This window comes from Salminus brasiliensis, chromosome 3, assembly GCF_030463535.1.
Source record: "Salminus brasiliensis chromosome 3, fSalBra1.hap2, whole genome shotgun sequence".
In the NCBI taxonomy this organism is placed as follows: Eukaryota; Metazoa; Chordata; class Actinopteri; order Characiformes; family Bryconidae; genus Salminus; species Salminus brasiliensis.
In genome coordinates this window covers 21921759-21940141 of record NC_132880.1, presented here as the reverse complement: position 1 = coordinate 21940141, position 18383 = coordinate 21921759, and the positions used below count along the sequence as shown (strand labels likewise).

Below are 18383 nucleotides of genomic sequence, written 5' to 3'. Positions count from 1 at the left end.
TCACCCGTTCCTCGGCTTGATTGGATGATGCTCCTGGACCAAAATTTCCGAATAAAACAGATTCTTTGACCTTGACCTGTTGTTGGTCAACCTCTCCATGTGCTTGGATGCTGAAAGCTGTCACAGTTCCAATTCCAAATAGTCCACAAAACATTATTATAAATGGGTTGATGAGCCTTTATGGTCTTGCTTAGCAGTGGTTTCATCCTTCCCTTCGCCCCTGTGACAACATTTTGCCCAGTCTCCTTATGGTTGAATCATGAATGTTGACCTTCTCTGAGGTGAACGAGGCCTGCAGCTCCTTATACGTTCGCCTGGGTCCTTTTGTGACTTCCTGGATGATTTGTCACTGTGCTCTTGGAAGAATTTGGTAGACCGGCCACTTCTGGTCCAAGTTTTCTCTATTAGGATCTCACTGTGGACATAAAGGACATATTTAGACCCTGGAGTATCAAAGCCTAAGATTCATATTTTAGCCCTTTTTTGGTTGCTGTGCAGTGTCCTGTTTCTTCATACATTTTAGCCCACTTTACATAGCTGGAATGCTCAGATTTGGGTCCAACAGAGCCAGCAGAAATCCTCCTAGCTACATCTAGCCCAAAATAGAAGACAAATATGCAAAAATGGAAAGAAATCAGCAACCAACACTTTAGTCACTTCTATTTTCTGGCAGGTTTCTGATACCATATGCTTGACTCATCTAATTACAGCACAGAGACTCAAAGGTCTTACAAACCTTGCTTTCATGCTTAGGTGTTCTTGCAATGAGGCCTTCTAGACTTCTAGAACCTTTTTTAAAACATTTTTGTAGAGATGTGTGAGTGGTAAGATCTTATAAATTGGTTTAAGAAAAAAAGACATTACATCTAGTGAAGGTTCTATAAGCCTTTAATATGTCCCTCACACTCTTATCTCAACTGATTGATTACATCTAGACAAACGGGGGGAATGGTGTGCATTAGATTTTTGGTGAGCTGTTCCTTTAAGCTTAAAGACTAGCTTAAAAAAGTAAATGGGCTGATGTCAGCATGCTTAAAATGATATTTACAGAGATACACTTCATAGCTAGGATATGAGTCACAGCTGCATCATGTACCATCTGTGGCTGGATGAGGCTGCTTCTTTGTTCTCAGTACCAGCCAGGTTGATATCTTGGGGCCTTAAAGGTGCCATACAATTGAATAATGTATTTGCCTTGGCGCAGATAAATATGAAAAGCTTAATAAGTGTATAATACTTTTTTTTATTATTTTACTTGTAGTGGGTTTTCTATGAGACAATCTTGCCATGATGGTGCACCAGTAACTATGGTAAGCAAGCATGAAACTGGCAGGCTACAGATATATCCAAAAACGGTAGGTACATGATTTAGACAGAAACAACAGTGAATATAACTCTGTCTGGCTGTAAGCTATGACTTACAGGAAACCTTTTATACCCCAGGAGTGCCCAACTCTGGTACCAACTTTCCCTCCGCAGTTGGCCAGTCCTGCCATAAACCACTGATGAATTATCTTTGACAGCTGACGGCCATAGGTTACCAAACACTGGGACGCTTTACATTCCTGTCATCACATAGTGCAGCCCAAAATATTCCTGACTTCCAAAGCAAGTCACTGTCTGACACTCTCTATTGCACGTGCTGACTTTTATGTTATTACGTCCTCATAACATAGAATCACACATCGTTACCGTTACAACAAAACCTGGTCTCCAAACTGAGGACTTTACAGGAGAAGGAAAAGACCTTCGTTCAGTGATGGTCAATATCGAAAGATTTAAGAGCACCAGTCCAGGCTTGTGCTTATTTTTGGCACATGTGCATCCCTTCATGGCCACAACCTAACCTTCTTCTAATGGTTATGATATCAAACTGGTTTCATGAACATGACAATACATTCAGTGCTCTTTAGTGGCCTTTCCAGGCTGGGCAATATATCATAAATATTGACATATTCGAAACTATTTAATACAAGCTGTAAAAACACGACCATATTTATAATATCGCGCCTGCTATGGAGGTTGTCATCTGTTTGTGAATTCTAAAAAACAATCCAAAAAGGAAAGTACATGGGTTATTTGTGTGGAAATGGTTTGGTTTCCAGAGGGATGCCACTCAACAGAGTACAGTCTTGAAGCAGCATGCTTTATTTCACAATCTCAAACATCAACACAGCTCCGATGTCATCATTAAACTCGTTGATGACACGGAAATCGTGGGCCGGATCTCCAACGACAACAAGGCAGTCCACAAAGAGGAGGTTAGCTTCCTGACACGCTGGTGCCAGAAAAATCAAGTCAGCATGGAGCACCACAGAGAGGGTCAGCAGCTTCGAGTTCCTTGGCGATCACATCCCATGGACAGAACACACCACGTGTGGCGAAGAAAGCCCAACAGCGCCTCTTCTGCCTCAGACGGCTGAGGAGCATCCTCAGGACGTTCTATGCTTGCACTGTGGAGAGCATTCTGACGGGCTGTATCGCCACCTGGTACAAGAACTGCTCTGCAGAGGGTAATGCAGAAAGCCCAGCACATCACTGGGGTTCAGCTCCCAAGGCCTCTGCGTTTATATACCAGTTGCTGTCTGAGGAAGTCCAAGAGAATTCTTTAAGGACTCCAACCCACCCAAGCCACTGTCTGCTCTCACAGCTGCTGCCCAGCGACAGAAGGTTCAGAAGCTTGGAGACCGGAACAGCTTCTACCCCTAAACCATCAGGCTGCTGAACAGCCAGTAGTGCAGTGTATCAGTCCACAAGTCATCTCACCTCAGTCTCATCTCACACAACCACCCCATACACACACTTAACAGCAATGTAAACATCTAAATATGTAATTATAACATCTATCTATTTTGTTAATGTTTAGTAAATGGTTAAAAAATCATATATATATATATAAATAAACCATTTAGTAAACAGAATATTACAATATTTACTGTTCAAATATACAGCATGTAACTGAATTTTGGTGTTAATAAATGCGGACTACTACTAGTAGGGCCCTACTAGCCCTACTTCCCAATCAGGTCTAAAGTCCAACAGAGCACCTTTGGGATGTGGTAGAACTGGAGATGGGGGTCATGAAAGTGCACCTGTAAAATCTGCAGTAATTGGCAGGAAACGATCCTCAGAGACATGTTTCCAAAAGCTAGTGGAAGATTCACACAAGATTGAAAAAAGGGTGTTTTCAGCTGTTAAACGTGAATGAATGAATGAATGGCTGGCTTTAGGTCTCTGTTTCAACGCCGTAAGCCCAAACAAACCTGCAGTCCGACCACCAGCAACACACAGCAGCGTCTCCACGTAGATCAATGTGTACAACCGTCCTGAGATCAGCTCCGCCTCCAGTCTGCGGCGGCGAGCCAATAGAACGACTGGAGGTTTCTGCGAGCGTGGAAAACACACACACACACACACACACACACACACACACCCCCCAACTAAAACAAGAGGCTTCACACAAACCTTCGCCTCAAGTCCGTCCACTTATCGGGCCGTTCAGACGCCTGCCTCTCCACTACCATTCCCACGGGACGCTACGCGTTTCACTGAGGGTCACCAGTGGCCCGGGGCGCACGAAAACACGACCCCTTCTAGATAACGTCCTCAAGCGGCCATCACGCCTCTGTTCCTCCGGGCAGTGACAGATGAACACAAACAGGCCGACATTTTGTCAGGTCCACACACACACACACACACACAGCTATTGGGGGGAAGCAAGCAAGCAAGCAAGCAAGCAAGCTTCTGGTTAGAAAAGCGCGAAATAAAAACTGAGGGGGAAACCAGGAGAAAGTGGAAACACCACTCGATACTGCGCCCTTCATTCACTCCCTCCCTCACTGCCTCACTCCCTCCCTCCCTCGCTCCCTCGCCCCCTCCTCTCCGTGTCTGCCTCCCTCCCCTCCCGCCTCTGACTGGGAGAATGCCCGTGTTGTACTGACAGAAACGATACGGGCTCAGCAGACATGGAGGCCCGATTAACGCCACAGGCCCGCTCGGACACCCCTGAGCTCGACTAGTGCGGTCCCCGGAGAGGGAACACGGCGACATTTCGGGAACATTCACGGGTAACGGCCGTTGGGACGAGCAAGGCGGGAGAGGGCGAGGAAACCGAGAGAGAGAGAGAGAGAGAGAGAGAGAGAGAGAGAGAGAGAGATCCATTTCGGGTTTCTGTTGATTCAACGCAGCCGCCATTTTGTTGACAGTTCGTGTTTTTTAATAACCTGTGCGGGGCTTTTTCCAAACAGCACTCGGGTGTCATTCCGCTTGTGTTCACGCTTCGGGAGACGCCGACGTCTTATTATTGCCCTTTTTATGGGCGTCCTGGGTGTGGAGGAACACTTTGGCTAAGCTAGCCGAGTCGCACCACAGCGGGCGCCTCGTTTAGCTAGCTAGCTACGTACGTAATACGTGCGGAGCGCTCGCAGCTAGCCCGCTAACGCTAGCCTTACCAGTAACGTGCCACTGACAGGACACCTTCCCCCAGTTTCTCCCCCATGTTTGCCCACGACGGGCTCCGTTTACGACGTGTTCTGCTTTTGTTTTTTTTTGGTTTTTAACAGTGTACCTCACGCCACGGAGCATGTGCTTCGCGTATTCACGGCTTACAGCCACGTTGCTGGAAAGCCACCTTACCATCACAGAGCGAAGCCCTGAAAAATGAGAGCTAACTCGCCCGTAGCGCAGGAATAGCTCCATACATATTCGTGCTCCCTGCAAAATAACCCCCCTGTCTTCGCACAATGAATGGCATTTCGTCCAGCGCGGGGCAAACAACTGGAGAGAGGCAGGGGTAGCGCTGTGTTTTCGTCTTGTTAGCTAGAGATAGCTAGCAACTGTCTTGTTTTGGAGAGCCGCGAGCAGCCAGCGTCCATGCCCCTGGAACGCAGCGCTCGCAGGCTGGATCAGGCTGGATCACGCTGTGCTGGCCCTGGATGTTGGGGGTCGAGTCGTGCTGCTAGCTCCGTTGGGACCCTAAGCTAGCTAGGACAGGTGCAGACGTTCGCAAGATTTGGGAGGACTTTCGTATCCTACTTGGCTGCTTGTGTTTTTGTTGTTTTCTTCCACCTTTTTGACCTTTTTTATTTTTTAAATTGTCTTTTCCTCTCTTTCCTTCTCGGGACATGGGCAGTTTCAACATCACTTTCCCGAGGGAACCATATTGGTACGCACGCAGGGTGGATTTGGACCTGAACGATGTGATCGCTGTTTAAGACCGCTAATCACGGTGAGTTGCCCCCCTCCTCATCCTCCTCCTCCTCGTCCTCCTCCTCCCTCCTTCGTACCTTCTGTCAGAAGCACACTGGTGGTCCATCCTGTTGTGAGAGGTACAGCGATGTCGAGGAATGCCCCATCAGATCTCTGTTAGGCTGTAGGATCCACATGTTTGGTTGTTTGCGGTGCTTTTACGACTTCCTAGGCACTTGCCAAAACTAACGATGGGAGTCGGTAGCTAGTCCCATTACAACTGCAGAAAAAGGTGTAGCCAAATTGCCGAGCTTGCTGTTCTCTTTCTGGAAGTCTGCATCAAGATCCAAGACTTTTATTAGTCATTTGGTACAAGCAGGCTGTGCTGGAGCTCAGACTGGCAGCTCTCTTGAGTTAACAACAGAGAATATGAGCCGTGCTAAAAGTTCTCTAGGGATTGATGCCTTGTGTTGTAGTCTGTGTGTGTGTGTGTGTGTTAGCCGCACTTTAGAGGTAGACACTCACTATGCCTTAAACTCGCTGCTGCAATCCCCACCACTGTGAAGTTCTATGAGGCTCATAATTGTAAGCCTCGTGTGTTTACGCAGTGGTTTAAGTGGTTCATTCACCACTGATTTGGAGCTGCTTTTTATTGACAGGCAAGGAAGTTGAAGGGGAACTTTCCAAGTGTTAAACAATGATCGGATTGTGCACCTGTCAGTGGGTTTGGTGCCTCGGTGGTAGAGGAACAAGCCATCCTGAAGGAACCTCAATTATAATGGGTCACTGCACGTGCACGCTTGCCGGAGCCCTGTGTCTCGGCTGGTCTGCATGCGAGTGCCGAGCTTCTTTTACTGACTGACCGACTGGCCGCTGATGAGGGAGAATCAGTCTGGAAACCTCTGAGCCACCCCTGACCTCTGACCCAAGGCGAGGTTATTTGCTGCCAAAAGGGAAGGAGGAGTTCCCACCGCCTGCACCAGCCGGCAGTGCCTCCTCCTCCTCCTCCTCCTCCTTCTTCTTCTCCTCTCCTTAGATAGATGAAGACCTTTTAAAGATAGTTCAGATGTAGAACGAGCCTACTCTCATACGGGACTGCTGACTGCTGTCTGCTGTCTCATTATTATTTAAAAGAGCGGCCTCACCTTTGGAATATGTTGCAGGAAATGCCTGCGTCAGCACTGTCCTGCTGTAGCAGGCTGTACATTGTTCGTTTTAATGGGGTTCACTTAACCGGCCAAAGCTCTTGGAAAGTGACGTACCTTGCGAAAACGTTCACAGAGTAATAAGAAGGATGCCACCGACATCCGTCCTCGTTTTTGGTTGCTTTTCAGCATGTAAACTGGTAAGCAATAAAGATCGCCTTCATAGCGAGAAAATAAAAGTATTGCGACGGAGGTAGTTGAAGAAGGAAAGTGGCACTAAGTTGTTAACTGCATCTCTGCTGCAGCGTATTACATGTGCTTTTTTCCCCCGCTTCCGTCGTTTTTCTCCGTGCCATCTGGTCACCTCCAGCCTCACAGTATGTTGATGAATTCCTGGATCTGTGACTCCTCCTGTGTGTCTCGGCTCAGCAGCGTGTTTTGTTTTAGACCTCACTAGTTACAGCATTCGCAGTGGAGTCAATTGAAGGTAGTCTGTGGTAGAAGAGAGCCTGTCAAATTTAGAGAAGTGGATTGTACCTTTACTCAGGATGTCAGAGCAAGGCCAGCTGCCTGGACAGCAAACAGAAAGAAAGGGTACTTCATGTCCTTCTGTTGTTCTAGTCTTGGCTACAGTGAATAAAAGACACGTTTCAGACTTTGTGTTTGGAAGCCGTGGAATCTGTCGAAATAATACTCATGGTGTGGAAGTATTGTGTTCTACTACTGTGTCTTTTCTTTAAAAAACGTATTCTCCTGCTAGGCCATCAGAGGAGATGCCAAAAATAACAGTGATTCACGGTCTGATTTCCCTGTTTTTGTTTTGTTTTGTTTTACTTGTGCCTTTTCTCCTTTTAAACAAAGGCAGCGTGAAAATGTGCCTCAGCACGAACGAATAAGTTTTGTAAGAACTAGAACACTTAGGAAATAGTGGAGCGATTGTCACTGAGGGAGGGACGCACAGAGGAAAGCGAAGGAGGGAGGGTGCGCAAGAGAAAATCTGTTTTCGATTAGCAGGAACACAGCGACTCTGGTTTGACCGCTGTACTGTGCGCTTTCCAAGTGAGTAAGAGACGGAGAGTGGAAGAGAATGAGTGGAAAAGGAGAAGGAGGAAGGGAAGGCAGTATTGGTAGGGGGTGATGTAGTGAAAAGGCAAGAAGGATGATGTGGTTGTGGAGGGAGGTATGTGAAATAGGGGGGTTCATTGAGAGAGAAAAAGGGGGTTGGATTTTAGAGATATGGAGTGAGTAATCGTAGTAAACATAGAAACGTGGGCGTGGGGAAAAGGCAGGCAAGACTCCAAGTTCTGGACCACAGTTTATAGTGGCAGTGATCCGGCAGAAAGCAATTTCCCTGCACAGAATGCAGTCACTAATGAAAATGCGTTTTTCCATCAGATTTCACATGGAGCGTTCATCCTGCCTGGATCAGTAAACAGCCATGCTCGCAAGCGTACGATTGAGATGATCCAAGCACTCTTAATAGACTCTTTGCTCTGCCGATAAGCTTTTGGTCTCAGTGGGGCATGAAGAAACCGTCTGCATGCCTCTTCTCTCTTGTTCTGCCTTTCTCGCTCTCGTTCTCCCTCTCTTGCTCTCTCCTGCTCACTCGTTTTGATTGGCTGTCGCGGAGGGCTGGAGAAGGCGGTCAGATCCTCTGACTCCCAGAGGGCCGTGTGTGCTTAGGTCACAGCTCCAACTTGCCTCTCAATGACTTCATCCACAGTAAGCACCTGCTCTAAAGCAAGCCCTGTGCTAAATCACTTTGTAGCTGGCGAGTTGGAGCGGGAAGAAAGCTAAGCTAAATGTAGTTATTTGTGCACCGGTCACAATAAAAAAAAATTGATTAGCCAAACTGACATTTGGGGTGTGTGACGTGGCTGTAACTGATAGCTCTATAAGTTTTGAAAGTCTATATCTGGTTACTTTAGAATCGCGTGAAATTTGGGGCTTATGGTGTCCACACTCTCTAAACTACTGGACATTCCTACTGACTGACATTGGTGAGACTGGCAACAGACTGCAGACACTCTAAAAGTTTGGTGGTTCATGCTGGCAGACATATTGTCCCAGTCTTCCCTGGATACTGTTAACTGTTTGGCCAATCGGAAAACTGCTGAAAATGTAGGAAATCTTATGATGAGAGGATTTTGTCTGAGAGTAAATTGTCACTGGCATTCTGCTTAGAGGTCAATCCATACAACTGTCTGAAAGCGAAGCGCTATCATAGAGTCGTCCTCATTTGTGCGTTTTACCAAAACCCCAATTTGTAGTGCCAGGCTTGTCCTCATTACCAAGCTAGTCTGTCTAGCAACAGTGAAACCAGGCTAATGAGCCGCCAAGTTTTTGGCTTTGTTGATAAACACTGAAAGATGATGCGTATAAAATGTGAGCTACAGTGAGAAGTATCATCTACTGTTTGTTTACGAGTGCTTTAGGAGGCAAGGGCAGCCTGGGCATCAGTTAGTTTAACAAAATCTGCTGTGGTTGTTAATGCTTGTACTAAAGTTGCTAAAAAGCAGGCTGTGTAACGCCTTATTAGGTCATGGAAACAAAAAGAAGAACACAAATGCTGAAAAATGGTACTGGTACAGCCATGATCATTCATGCTTCACTTTTGAGTTCACTGTTCTGGTTGAGGTGATCCTGGGTGGCACCTTTTCCACTTTTGAGCAGTCTCTGGAAATCGATGTAACTGCTAATCTGATACACAGATTCATTCCTGATTTAGAGTAAAAGGGACATTTACTGAGTGCATTGTTGGTCGATAGGTCTTGCTTACCAAATGAAATAGACTTTGGTTTAAAAATTTAAATGATATATGAGCAAGCAGTGTTATTTACTGAATCTTTGAACTTTGGGTAATGATGTCCTGCGAATATAATTTTGCTTGTCTGAACTCCCTACTCTGTCTTCATTTCCACAGCTTGAAGGCGAAGAGGGCTAGGCAGCGAGGAAAGGACGACATTGCTGCAACCCAACCCAAGTATTTCTTCTCAAGTGTTACTATACCCCCTTCCCCTTCCCCTCTACCCCTTCCCCTCCTCCTACTGGACTTGTGAACCTGCTACTTCTAAAAACTGTACAACTCGTGAGCACATCCTGTCTTGCTCAACCCTCCCTGCCAATGGATCAGAGGACACAGGGGGGGCCCACCACGCCACCCCCTCTCCCTGCAAATGCCCTGCCCGTGGAGCGTGAGAAGGAGGGAGTAGGTGGGCAGAAAGAGGATGAGGAGGACAAGAGGAAGCGCGAGAAAGACCGAGACGGGGTGCCAGCCAACCTCTGCAACCCTGAGAATGGCCCCGGTGACCCGCAGCAGCAGCAGTCTCCACAATTCTCTGTCAAAGAGACCAGCTATTCAGAGGGCAATGTCAAGCTTAAGATAGGCCTACAGGCCAAGCGAATGAAGAAACCCCCTAAAATCCTAGAGAACTACGTATGCCGACCAGCTTTTCGAGCGACTGTTAGACATGGGACCCGAGGAGGGGCACGTGGAAATCGTCGGGGAGGATCCAACGATGGCAGTGGCAACACCCCTAGTCCATCCCATATTAAAGAAGCAGAGAAGGGCCCCACCGTTAACCAAGGAGCACCTCAGTCGTCAGGTGTTCCCGCTGCTACCGCACCAACATCTTCTCTTCCTCCTCCCATTTCCACCAGCACTGCCCCTCCTGTGAATGGGAGTGCACCAGCTAAACGAGTGAGTAGGCTCACTGTCTTATCCCAGATTGGGATTCTGGTCATAGAGTAGGGAAGGGAAAGAGCTGTGTTTATTAGTTCTCCAAGGACATTTTAAAGAAAGAGACTAGAAGGAGTTATGTAACAACCCTCCTGCTAGGGACTTTGATTTACAGAGCCAACATTTTGGAAAGTGTATGTTGAACTCTCAAATTTTCCAGGCTGATTTACATTGACAGCTCTTTTTTGTAGTTATTTTATTCCTTTCCTGGAATCTCTGACAAAGCTTCATATAGTTATTCCTGTCTCAATCATTTTATCTGTCTCTGTTTGTTGCTCACTTTTACATGTACTTTATCTTCATCCTCCATTTTTCTTTCTAACCGTAATTATTTTCTTACATTTATTACATTTACTTTCTCAGTAATGCTGATCAGATCACGGTTATTGTGTCATGGATCAAAAAAGGGGAGAGTTTTATTTTGACACTGTTTGTGGAGTCCGTTTTTCCAAGTTTCACTTACTTGAAGACTTCTCCTTTTTACACTCAGCCTGTGTCTATATAAGACTCCCATTTCTCACACTAATGGAACTCTGCTCCCCACTGACAGCATGGTGATGGCGCTGCAGATGTGTGGCCATGCTCAATGTGTTGCCTTATGGCTCTCATGGCTCAGTGTTTACAAACCGTAACGGTTTTATCCACATGCTCTGTTCATGTGACAGCTGCTCAGTCTGTGTCTTCTCACTGCAGCGCTGCATCCAGATTGATAGAAATACTACTGTAAAAAGTAACAGCGGCAGTAAAACTGTATCCTGCACTGTTATGTATTCCGTGGTTCAGGTGCCCCCCCAAACCGATGGGTGCAATCCGTATGAATCTCTTTTTCTTTTTTTCCTTTATATCACATACTCTTACACTCTTGTTCTCTCTTTCATTTGTTTTTATGCTACTGAAGGTCTTTTCCTCAGTAGCATTTTTTTCCTCCCTGTATTTGAAATGTATGTAAGGTTTCCCCTCTCTGGTAAAAAACCAAAAGGACTTGTTGGCAGCAAATGACCTTATTGAACAGGGATAGAAACTGATATTTACTTCATTTTGGTCTGAAGTTGGATTTAGGTTTGCCAGTTAGGCTTAAGCTGAATACGATTATTTTTAATCTTTTGTATATTTGAACTTTTTGGAAAGTCTTTGAAATGTACGATGTTATGCAATAAGACCCTGTAAAAATGCTGCTGCACATGTTAATTTCTTGTTGCTCATTTATTGTATTTTTTCCACACTAGGGTCCTCCAAAGCTGGCCTGCAAGTCAGAAGGAAAAGCAGATGTGAAAACCATTGCACCTTCAGAGAGACCCCTAAATTTGCACCGATCTTTAACAGACAGCAAATCACACTCCTCCGGAAAAAAGGGCCTTGTATCCCAATCCAACCCCTCAACCCCTTCTCCACCAACTCCTACCCCCACTGCACCAACTATACAGGACACCAAGATGGATGGAGTTACAAAAAGCCCTGAGTATACATACACCGATAATCAGAAAGAGCAAGAGAGGGGAGTTCAGAACTGGGGTGCGCCTACAGTGACTGAGAAACTTGCACAGCTTATAGCCACCTGCCCACCTACTAAGTGTCCTAAGCCCAAACCTCGCAAAGTGTCCCCAGCGTCATTACATAGTAGTTCTCCCCCCTTGGTTACCAATTTGCAGCGGCCTGAGCGAAACAGGAACACTTATTCCAGAGCGGTTCACCTTGCTCCTCCTCCACCTGTGTCACGGCCCCCAGGCCGTCCATATGGATCACGAAACAAAGACAGTATCCTGGAGAAGTTATCCAGCATACCAAGAAAAGAGGAAACTGATGGACTTTCAAAGGGGATTACAAGTAGCAACAGCCCCACCTCCATTCCAGCAGTAACGTATGGTAACAGCCGCTTTCCAAACATCACAAATGATAGCAACGACAACAATAACAGCAATGGTTTGAAATCACAGTCTCGTCTCGGGCACTGCCCTTCTTCTTATTCCTCCACACCTACTCTTTCCACCTCCTCGTCGTCCTTAGAGAGGATAGGGAGTGGGAGCAGCCACCAGGGGATGCCTGCCTCCATTGGCTCTCGAATCCGAGCAAGCCCCTCACAAACAGATGAGAACATGGAGAGGGAGAAAGAGCGGGACAAAGACACTGATAATCCCAGAGACTTAAGCAAAGGTTCTTTAACAGCAGTATCAGGGAAACAAGACACTAAAGAGAAGTTGCCGGTATCCATACCTCGAGGTGATAGGGGAAAGAGCTTGAGTCCAGCCAAACGGAGTCCTGCTCAGGAAAGTCACGCTAGTGGGGAATGTAGCCCTGTTGAATCCACCAAACATGCTGCATCTCCTTCTAACCCTTCTGGTACGAGCAGCAACAGCCCAGCACCACCTTGTGATGATCCTGATCCTGACTCTCCTGCATCCCCAGCAGAACAGGACTCAAAGCCCCTGAAAAAGCGACGAGGTCGACGCCCTCGCTGGACAAAGGTGGTCAGCCGTGCACAAAGACCACTGCAAGATGCTGCTTCTTGTCAATCCAAATCCATCGCACCATTGGATGCAGATTTCACTTCATTACCGCCCTTACGTCGGCCTGTGGGAAGGCCACCTAATGCTAATCGTGTACCACCTGTCGTCTCCCAGCTCTTTGCACCTCCACCCAAGAAAAGGGGCCGCCCTAAGTCCAAAATGCCAAGGCTTGATGCACCTGCACGTGGTCGACCGCCCCTGAAGGCCGCCCCCTCAAAAGTCTACTCCATGCTTAAGTCCAAAGAGGAACAGGATCCCCCTGTCTTGCACCCAGAGGTGGACCTTAACCCTCCTAAACCCATGCCAAGGAAACGAGGGAGACCGAAACGATTGCCTCCAACCCTACCACAGGAGACCCAGCCACCGACACTAGCTCCAGAGTCAGGGGATGCTGCCGCAGGTGACAAGGGCTTTCGCAACAAGGGCAATGGGCAGCTCATAATGAAGACGATTATTGGCAAGATAAACAAGATGAAGACAGTGAAGCGAAAACGGTTCCTTAGTCAGATCCTGTTAGGATCAGGCTCAGGACCTGACCAAGAAGTACCTAAAAGCACTGTTGTGTCAGGAACTGTGACTTCCGCGACACAGTCTCTCTCATCACTTGCTGCAACCTTTGGTGGAAAACTGGGACCTCAGATCAATGTAAGCAAAAAGGGGACAATATACATGGGTAAAAGAAGGGGTCGCAAGCCAAAAATGTCAACCAACCCATTACCAGGTGCTCCTACACCACCACCTGAACCGTTCTTGACCCCAAACACCTCCTCCCCTCATCACTCACATCAGGCATCTCAGGCTTCACAAAACCAGCAGCATCAGGTGCCTCCTTCTGATATTTTCCCTTCCCCATCACTTTCCCAGTCCAGCGGGGGCCAAAGCCCCATCAGCGATGCCAGCTTTGTTGAGCCAGGTTCTGTGCATTTCATGACCCATCCACACTGCAGCCACTCCCATCAGAACCACCACACATTTTCCTTTACCCCGCCAACTTTTTCAGCACCCTCTCCTCGTACTCTTGGAGGTACCACGTCTGCACACTCCTCTCAAAAGAAGCCTTCTTGCAGAGGCCATCACCATCACCACCACCACTACCGGCAGCACTACCATTATCATAAGCTCTCGCCTCCCAGGCCACTATTGCCCACGTCCCCTGCTCCCCTTAGTGAATTGAAGGAAGCTACGCCGTCACCTGTCAGTGAGTCGCACAGTGAGGAAACTGTGCCTAGTGACAGTGGCATTGGAACAGATAACAATAGCACTTCAGATCGTGGTGAGAAGGCTGGGAGTGCCGGCGGCTTAACTGGAGTGGGAGTTTCACAGGGTATGACTAGTGGGCTACTGATACCTGGCTTAATGGGGTCATCTGTAGGTGTTGGGGTGGGGCTTAACCCCAGAGGCAGTAGGAGGCATTCATCGTCTGTGCTTCTCGATCGCCCCTCACCCACACCATCCCCGCTTGGAACAAGGTCATCACCTGACCCACGTCGACCACACCCAGTGGCACCTCCCTCAGCACTAGTTGGGCACAAAGAGAAGCACAAGCATAAATGCAAACGCCGTGGGCATGGCTGCCCAGGCTACGATAAGTTGAAAAGACAGAAGCGCAAACGAAAGAAGAAGTACCTGCAATTGCGATCCAGGAGGCAGGATCCTGACTTCCTGGCTGAGCTGGATGAGATTTGTGTGCAGCTTAGTGAAATACGAATTTCCCACCGCACACCCGCCCTCCGTTTGGGTAGTAGCTTGGGTCTGGGAGCGGGTCCAGCTGGCGCAAATCGTGGGGCTGGCTTGGCTAGTGCCAGAGCAGGCAGTAGCATTGGAAGTGGAACCAACCCTCCACCTCATCATTATTTGCATAGAGACCTTCTACCCACTATCTTCAGGATCAACTTCAGTGGTTACTACTCACCCCACCCAGCCTACCCATGTGATTCTCTGCACTATGTCCGTAAGCCTGATCTCAAGAAAAAACGTGGGAGGCCCCCAAAGCTGCGAGAGTCGATGTCAGAGGTGCCTTTTGTTCCTGGACTAGGGTTCCCCCTATCCAGCGGCGGGTTCTATCACCCATCTTATGGCGTTCCATATTCTTCTGCCCCTCTTGGACTTGGCTATTATCGGGGCTATCCCCCAGCCAGTGCACTATACCCTCACCCTCACCATCAGACTCCACATTCAGGCCAGTCACACCATGGGCATCATTCTCCTTCCTTCCCCCCTCCCCCTTCATATGTTCATCACCATCACCCCTCTCACCTGCTTCTTAACCCTTCTAAGTTCCACAAAAAGAAGCATAAGCTGCTAAGACAAGAATATCTAGGTGGTGGTCGGTCACCAGTGCTCTACCCTGCTATGTCCTCTGAACTGTCATTCGGCTGGCATCACAAGCACAAGCACAGGCATAAGCACCGTGACCGTTGCGGAGAGGAAGAAGGTGATGATGGTGCAGGTGGTGGAGGAGGGAGAAGTGGAGGTGAGAACATGGGGACAGGGCGAGGGGAGCGAGGGAGAAGGGGAGGGAGCCTGGAATCTCTCCAACGTTGTGGATATGGTCGGGATGGCTCGGCTGACTCCAGTGCTAACAAACAGGCAGCTGCCACCTCTGGCAACTCCCCCTCTTCTTCATCGTCATCCTCAGCAGAAAGATACAAGCGTAAGGAAGCCTCTATGTCTTGTCTGGGCCCTTCACGGCTATCTTTGGGCCGAGGGAGCAGGGGTCATCACCCGGTGGACTCCTGGTTCAGGATTGGCAGCTCTGATGTTGATTACTCCAAGCTCTCCCGTAACCAGATCCTCAACCAGGGTGCGTTCTCTGACGGACATGCGCAAGACCCAGTAGGGTGTTCAGATAGCGAGGAGGAAGATCCTACTTCGGCTAATGAGGAAGAAGATTCAGGCTCCCACCACACCAACCTGTTTGCTTCTGCTCTCACTCGGAATTCCCTTAAGGGTAATCGGGGCAGGAAAGGTGGGAACTCCGAAGGCTCAGGTCTGATAAGATTGGATAAATCGCTGAGGAAGGATCGTTCCACGTCAGCTGAGAGGAGAGAGTCTGGTGAGTGAGTTTAAGAGATCAATGCTAATGTTAAACTACTAGTTCCATAAGAAATACTGTGCTTTAGGTAATTTCCAATCAATAAGATAAATGAAATAGTGTAGAACATGGGATGATGTTTGCTGTGACAGAATGCAAATCAATCCTTGAGCCTTCTGAGGTGACCCACATTCAGTCTGACATTGTGAAGGTTACAGAATTAATGCAGTAATGTAGTCACATTCCAAATATAGCTGTTACTTCTGTGTGGTCCAGAATTCGTCGCTGTAATTTGATTGGATGACGGCATTCTTTGTTTCAGTGCACTCCACGCATTGGTCTCCAATCTGTTACTGATCAGACTGGATTGATTTCAGCTCAAGACTGACGTTTCAGAGAATCAGACAGTTTAGTGGAGTTGACTCCTCTCTGCCCCAATCTGCAGTTTGCTTTCACCCAAAACCCCACCGACATGAAATGCCTCCCACAGCATGAATGCAGCACCTTGCTTTAAATAGCAACAAGAGGGAAGAGTAATGGCTTTGCAGCAATATCGGCACTGCACTCCAGAGCTCTTTTAAAAGCAATGGACTTTGTTTTGCGTTTTTCAGAATAGAGACCTGCAGGGTTTCAGTGCCATAGACTAGAATCCACACAGATGTGTGTATATATTTGCATGCATGCACTGCACCTGCTCAGTATTACTGTACTAGGTAACATGGAGAGTTGTAGGTAATTATACAGGCTGACTGGAAGGGGGGGGGGGGGAGTGGTCTCTATATAGGCATCCATGTGCGAATGTGAAGCGTCCCTTGTGAGATAGAATGTAGTGTACTATAAAGCCAGTCTGTATCATTCAGGGTTAGACCTCAGGTTGCTGGGTCATTCAGTGCTCAGTGACTGCACCTTGGAGCTGTTGTAGATAGACATGTTAGAAAGTGGTTTTCAGGAGAAGGAGGAGAAAAGTGTCATTAAGAGAGTGTGAGTGAGTAAATGCATCATGTTGAAATACTGCTTTGATGTAATGAAAATTAACATTCCAGAGATCTTGAAATAAGGCACTGAAGAAACAGTATTGGCAGCAAAGCATGGGAAAAGTAAGACCAGTAGAGCTAGAGATTTGGTTTCAGTAAGAGAATGAGATGCATGCTACGCAGGTTAGCTAAGCAGCACATTGTGAAAGGCTAGCCAAACAGCTTTGGTTTCACATTTTAGTTATCAGTTGAAATTGTGCCTCTAATAGTGGGAATGACCACCCCTGGCTTGGATGATGCTAGTGAGACCTTGTGGTATTAGGTGATGGAAGGTGTTTGTTATAGAGGTGAACTGCTCCCCTGTGGAGCGTTGATTGCTTGTCAATTACTACTCCCCAGAGTCGCCGTTCCCCTCCTGGCATCAGTGTCCCGTGTTGCACCACTGTTGTGATGTTGGGAGCTCTGGGAAACAATTATCTGCTTGATTAGTTAACATCTAGCTAACATGGATGGAAGTTTACATGGACTCTCACTGCTGCTATTATTGTTGTTGTTGTTTGTTATTATTACTATAAACAGTCATCTTTACTTTCATTATTCTTGCCATTACTACTATGGTTATATCAGCACACCTGAGCAGTAGACCAGTCTTATGTGGTGGTACAGTGACTTTTTAATCAATAATTTAGTGGGATCAGCCCCCTTATGAGTCTTCGTTCCTTCCTAGGCTTCTTCCTTCAGCGCTGACAGAGTTTTTCATTGCCACAGTTGCCATTGGCTTACTCACCGGAGGTCTTTGTTTTATTTTATGTTGATCTTTTCTATCATTACTGGATTTCTGTAAAGCTGCTTTGGGACGACCTCAGTTGTAAAAAGTGCCATACAAATAATGTGATTTGATGATTTGATCTAGCTGACATCAGGTAGAGTAGTTAACAGCTGTGTCTGCTCTTGTCCTATCTCATGTCTTCTTGGTCATGTGCCTAAAAACAAGGCCATGGCAACATGCTCATTTGTCAAAACCCCAAATTGCAGTTTGGTCTGTGTATTTTCTTAAAAGCTAGTTATAAAAGCCAAATAGTCATTTCAGAATTTAAATCAGCCCTCAATGAGGTTTGCACATCCCTACTTGTTAGCCTGTCACTTTTTAATCCTGCTTTCAAGTACAAACATTGTGTTAAAAGCACATGGTGTGAGTTAGGGCCGTACAATGTCGTTTTAGCATTGTCATCCTAATGTGCGCAATAGTCACATCGCAGGATGAGCAATGTTGTGTATGGCTAAGAAAATTCCCAATTTCTCATTTTTCATGGTATATCTACCAGAGGCAGATTATCATTGCCCAATATCATTTATTTTACTTGAATCTCGGATACATAAGAGTACATTAGTAATATCATGACCTGCTGAATTACTGACACCTGGTGACTTCTGATAAAAAAAATTCTGTACTTTTTTTTTTTAAACCTAAAATCAGTATCACCATTAATTAACCGTTTACCTCAATGACAATTAATTAACAATTATATAAGCTGCTTGAGTTGCTCATTTGGCTTGGTGTTTGAGCTCTTCTCTATGTTGCTTCCATGTCACAGAATGGATGGGGTGGCAACACTTGCGGGAGTATGTTTTTAAGGGGACAGTACCCAAACACACACAGTTCTAACAGAATTGGAAAACAAAACCACATGACCAAGATTACATTGATTTATAGGTTCTGAATGTCAGTTTTAATTAATTTTCGATTAATTGTCCAGGCTTAGCATGAATTTGTTTTGTCATGTTGTCAGTGCTTTTGAG

The 18383-nt window shown here is 46.8% G+C and overlaps 1 protein-coding gene across 2 annotated transcripts in view; it reads left to right on the top strand.

The window, feature by feature from the left end:
* Positions 1 to 3932: 3932 nt before the first annotated feature.
* ash1l (ash1 (absent, small, or homeotic)-like (Drosophila)) overlaps positions 3933 to 18383 on the top strand; it is a 37946-nt gene continuing 23495 nt past the window's right edge. Inside the window, exons 1-4 of one of the 2 annotated variants that reach the window (XM_072675589.1) lie at positions 3933 to 4067; positions 5132 to 5227; positions 9256 to 10032; positions 11298 to 15630. In XM_072675589.1, coding sequence (XP_072531690.1) covers positions 9457 to 10032; positions 11298 to 15630 — 4909 coding nt within the window. In that variant the 5' untranslated portion in view covers positions 3933 to 4067; positions 5132 to 5227; positions 9256 to 9456. Of the gene's footprint in view, positions 4068 to 4159; positions 4993 to 5131; positions 5228 to 9255; positions 10033 to 11297; positions 15631 to 18383 lie in introns of those variants that run through there. The other variant, XM_072675590.1, reaches the window with a different exon arrangement.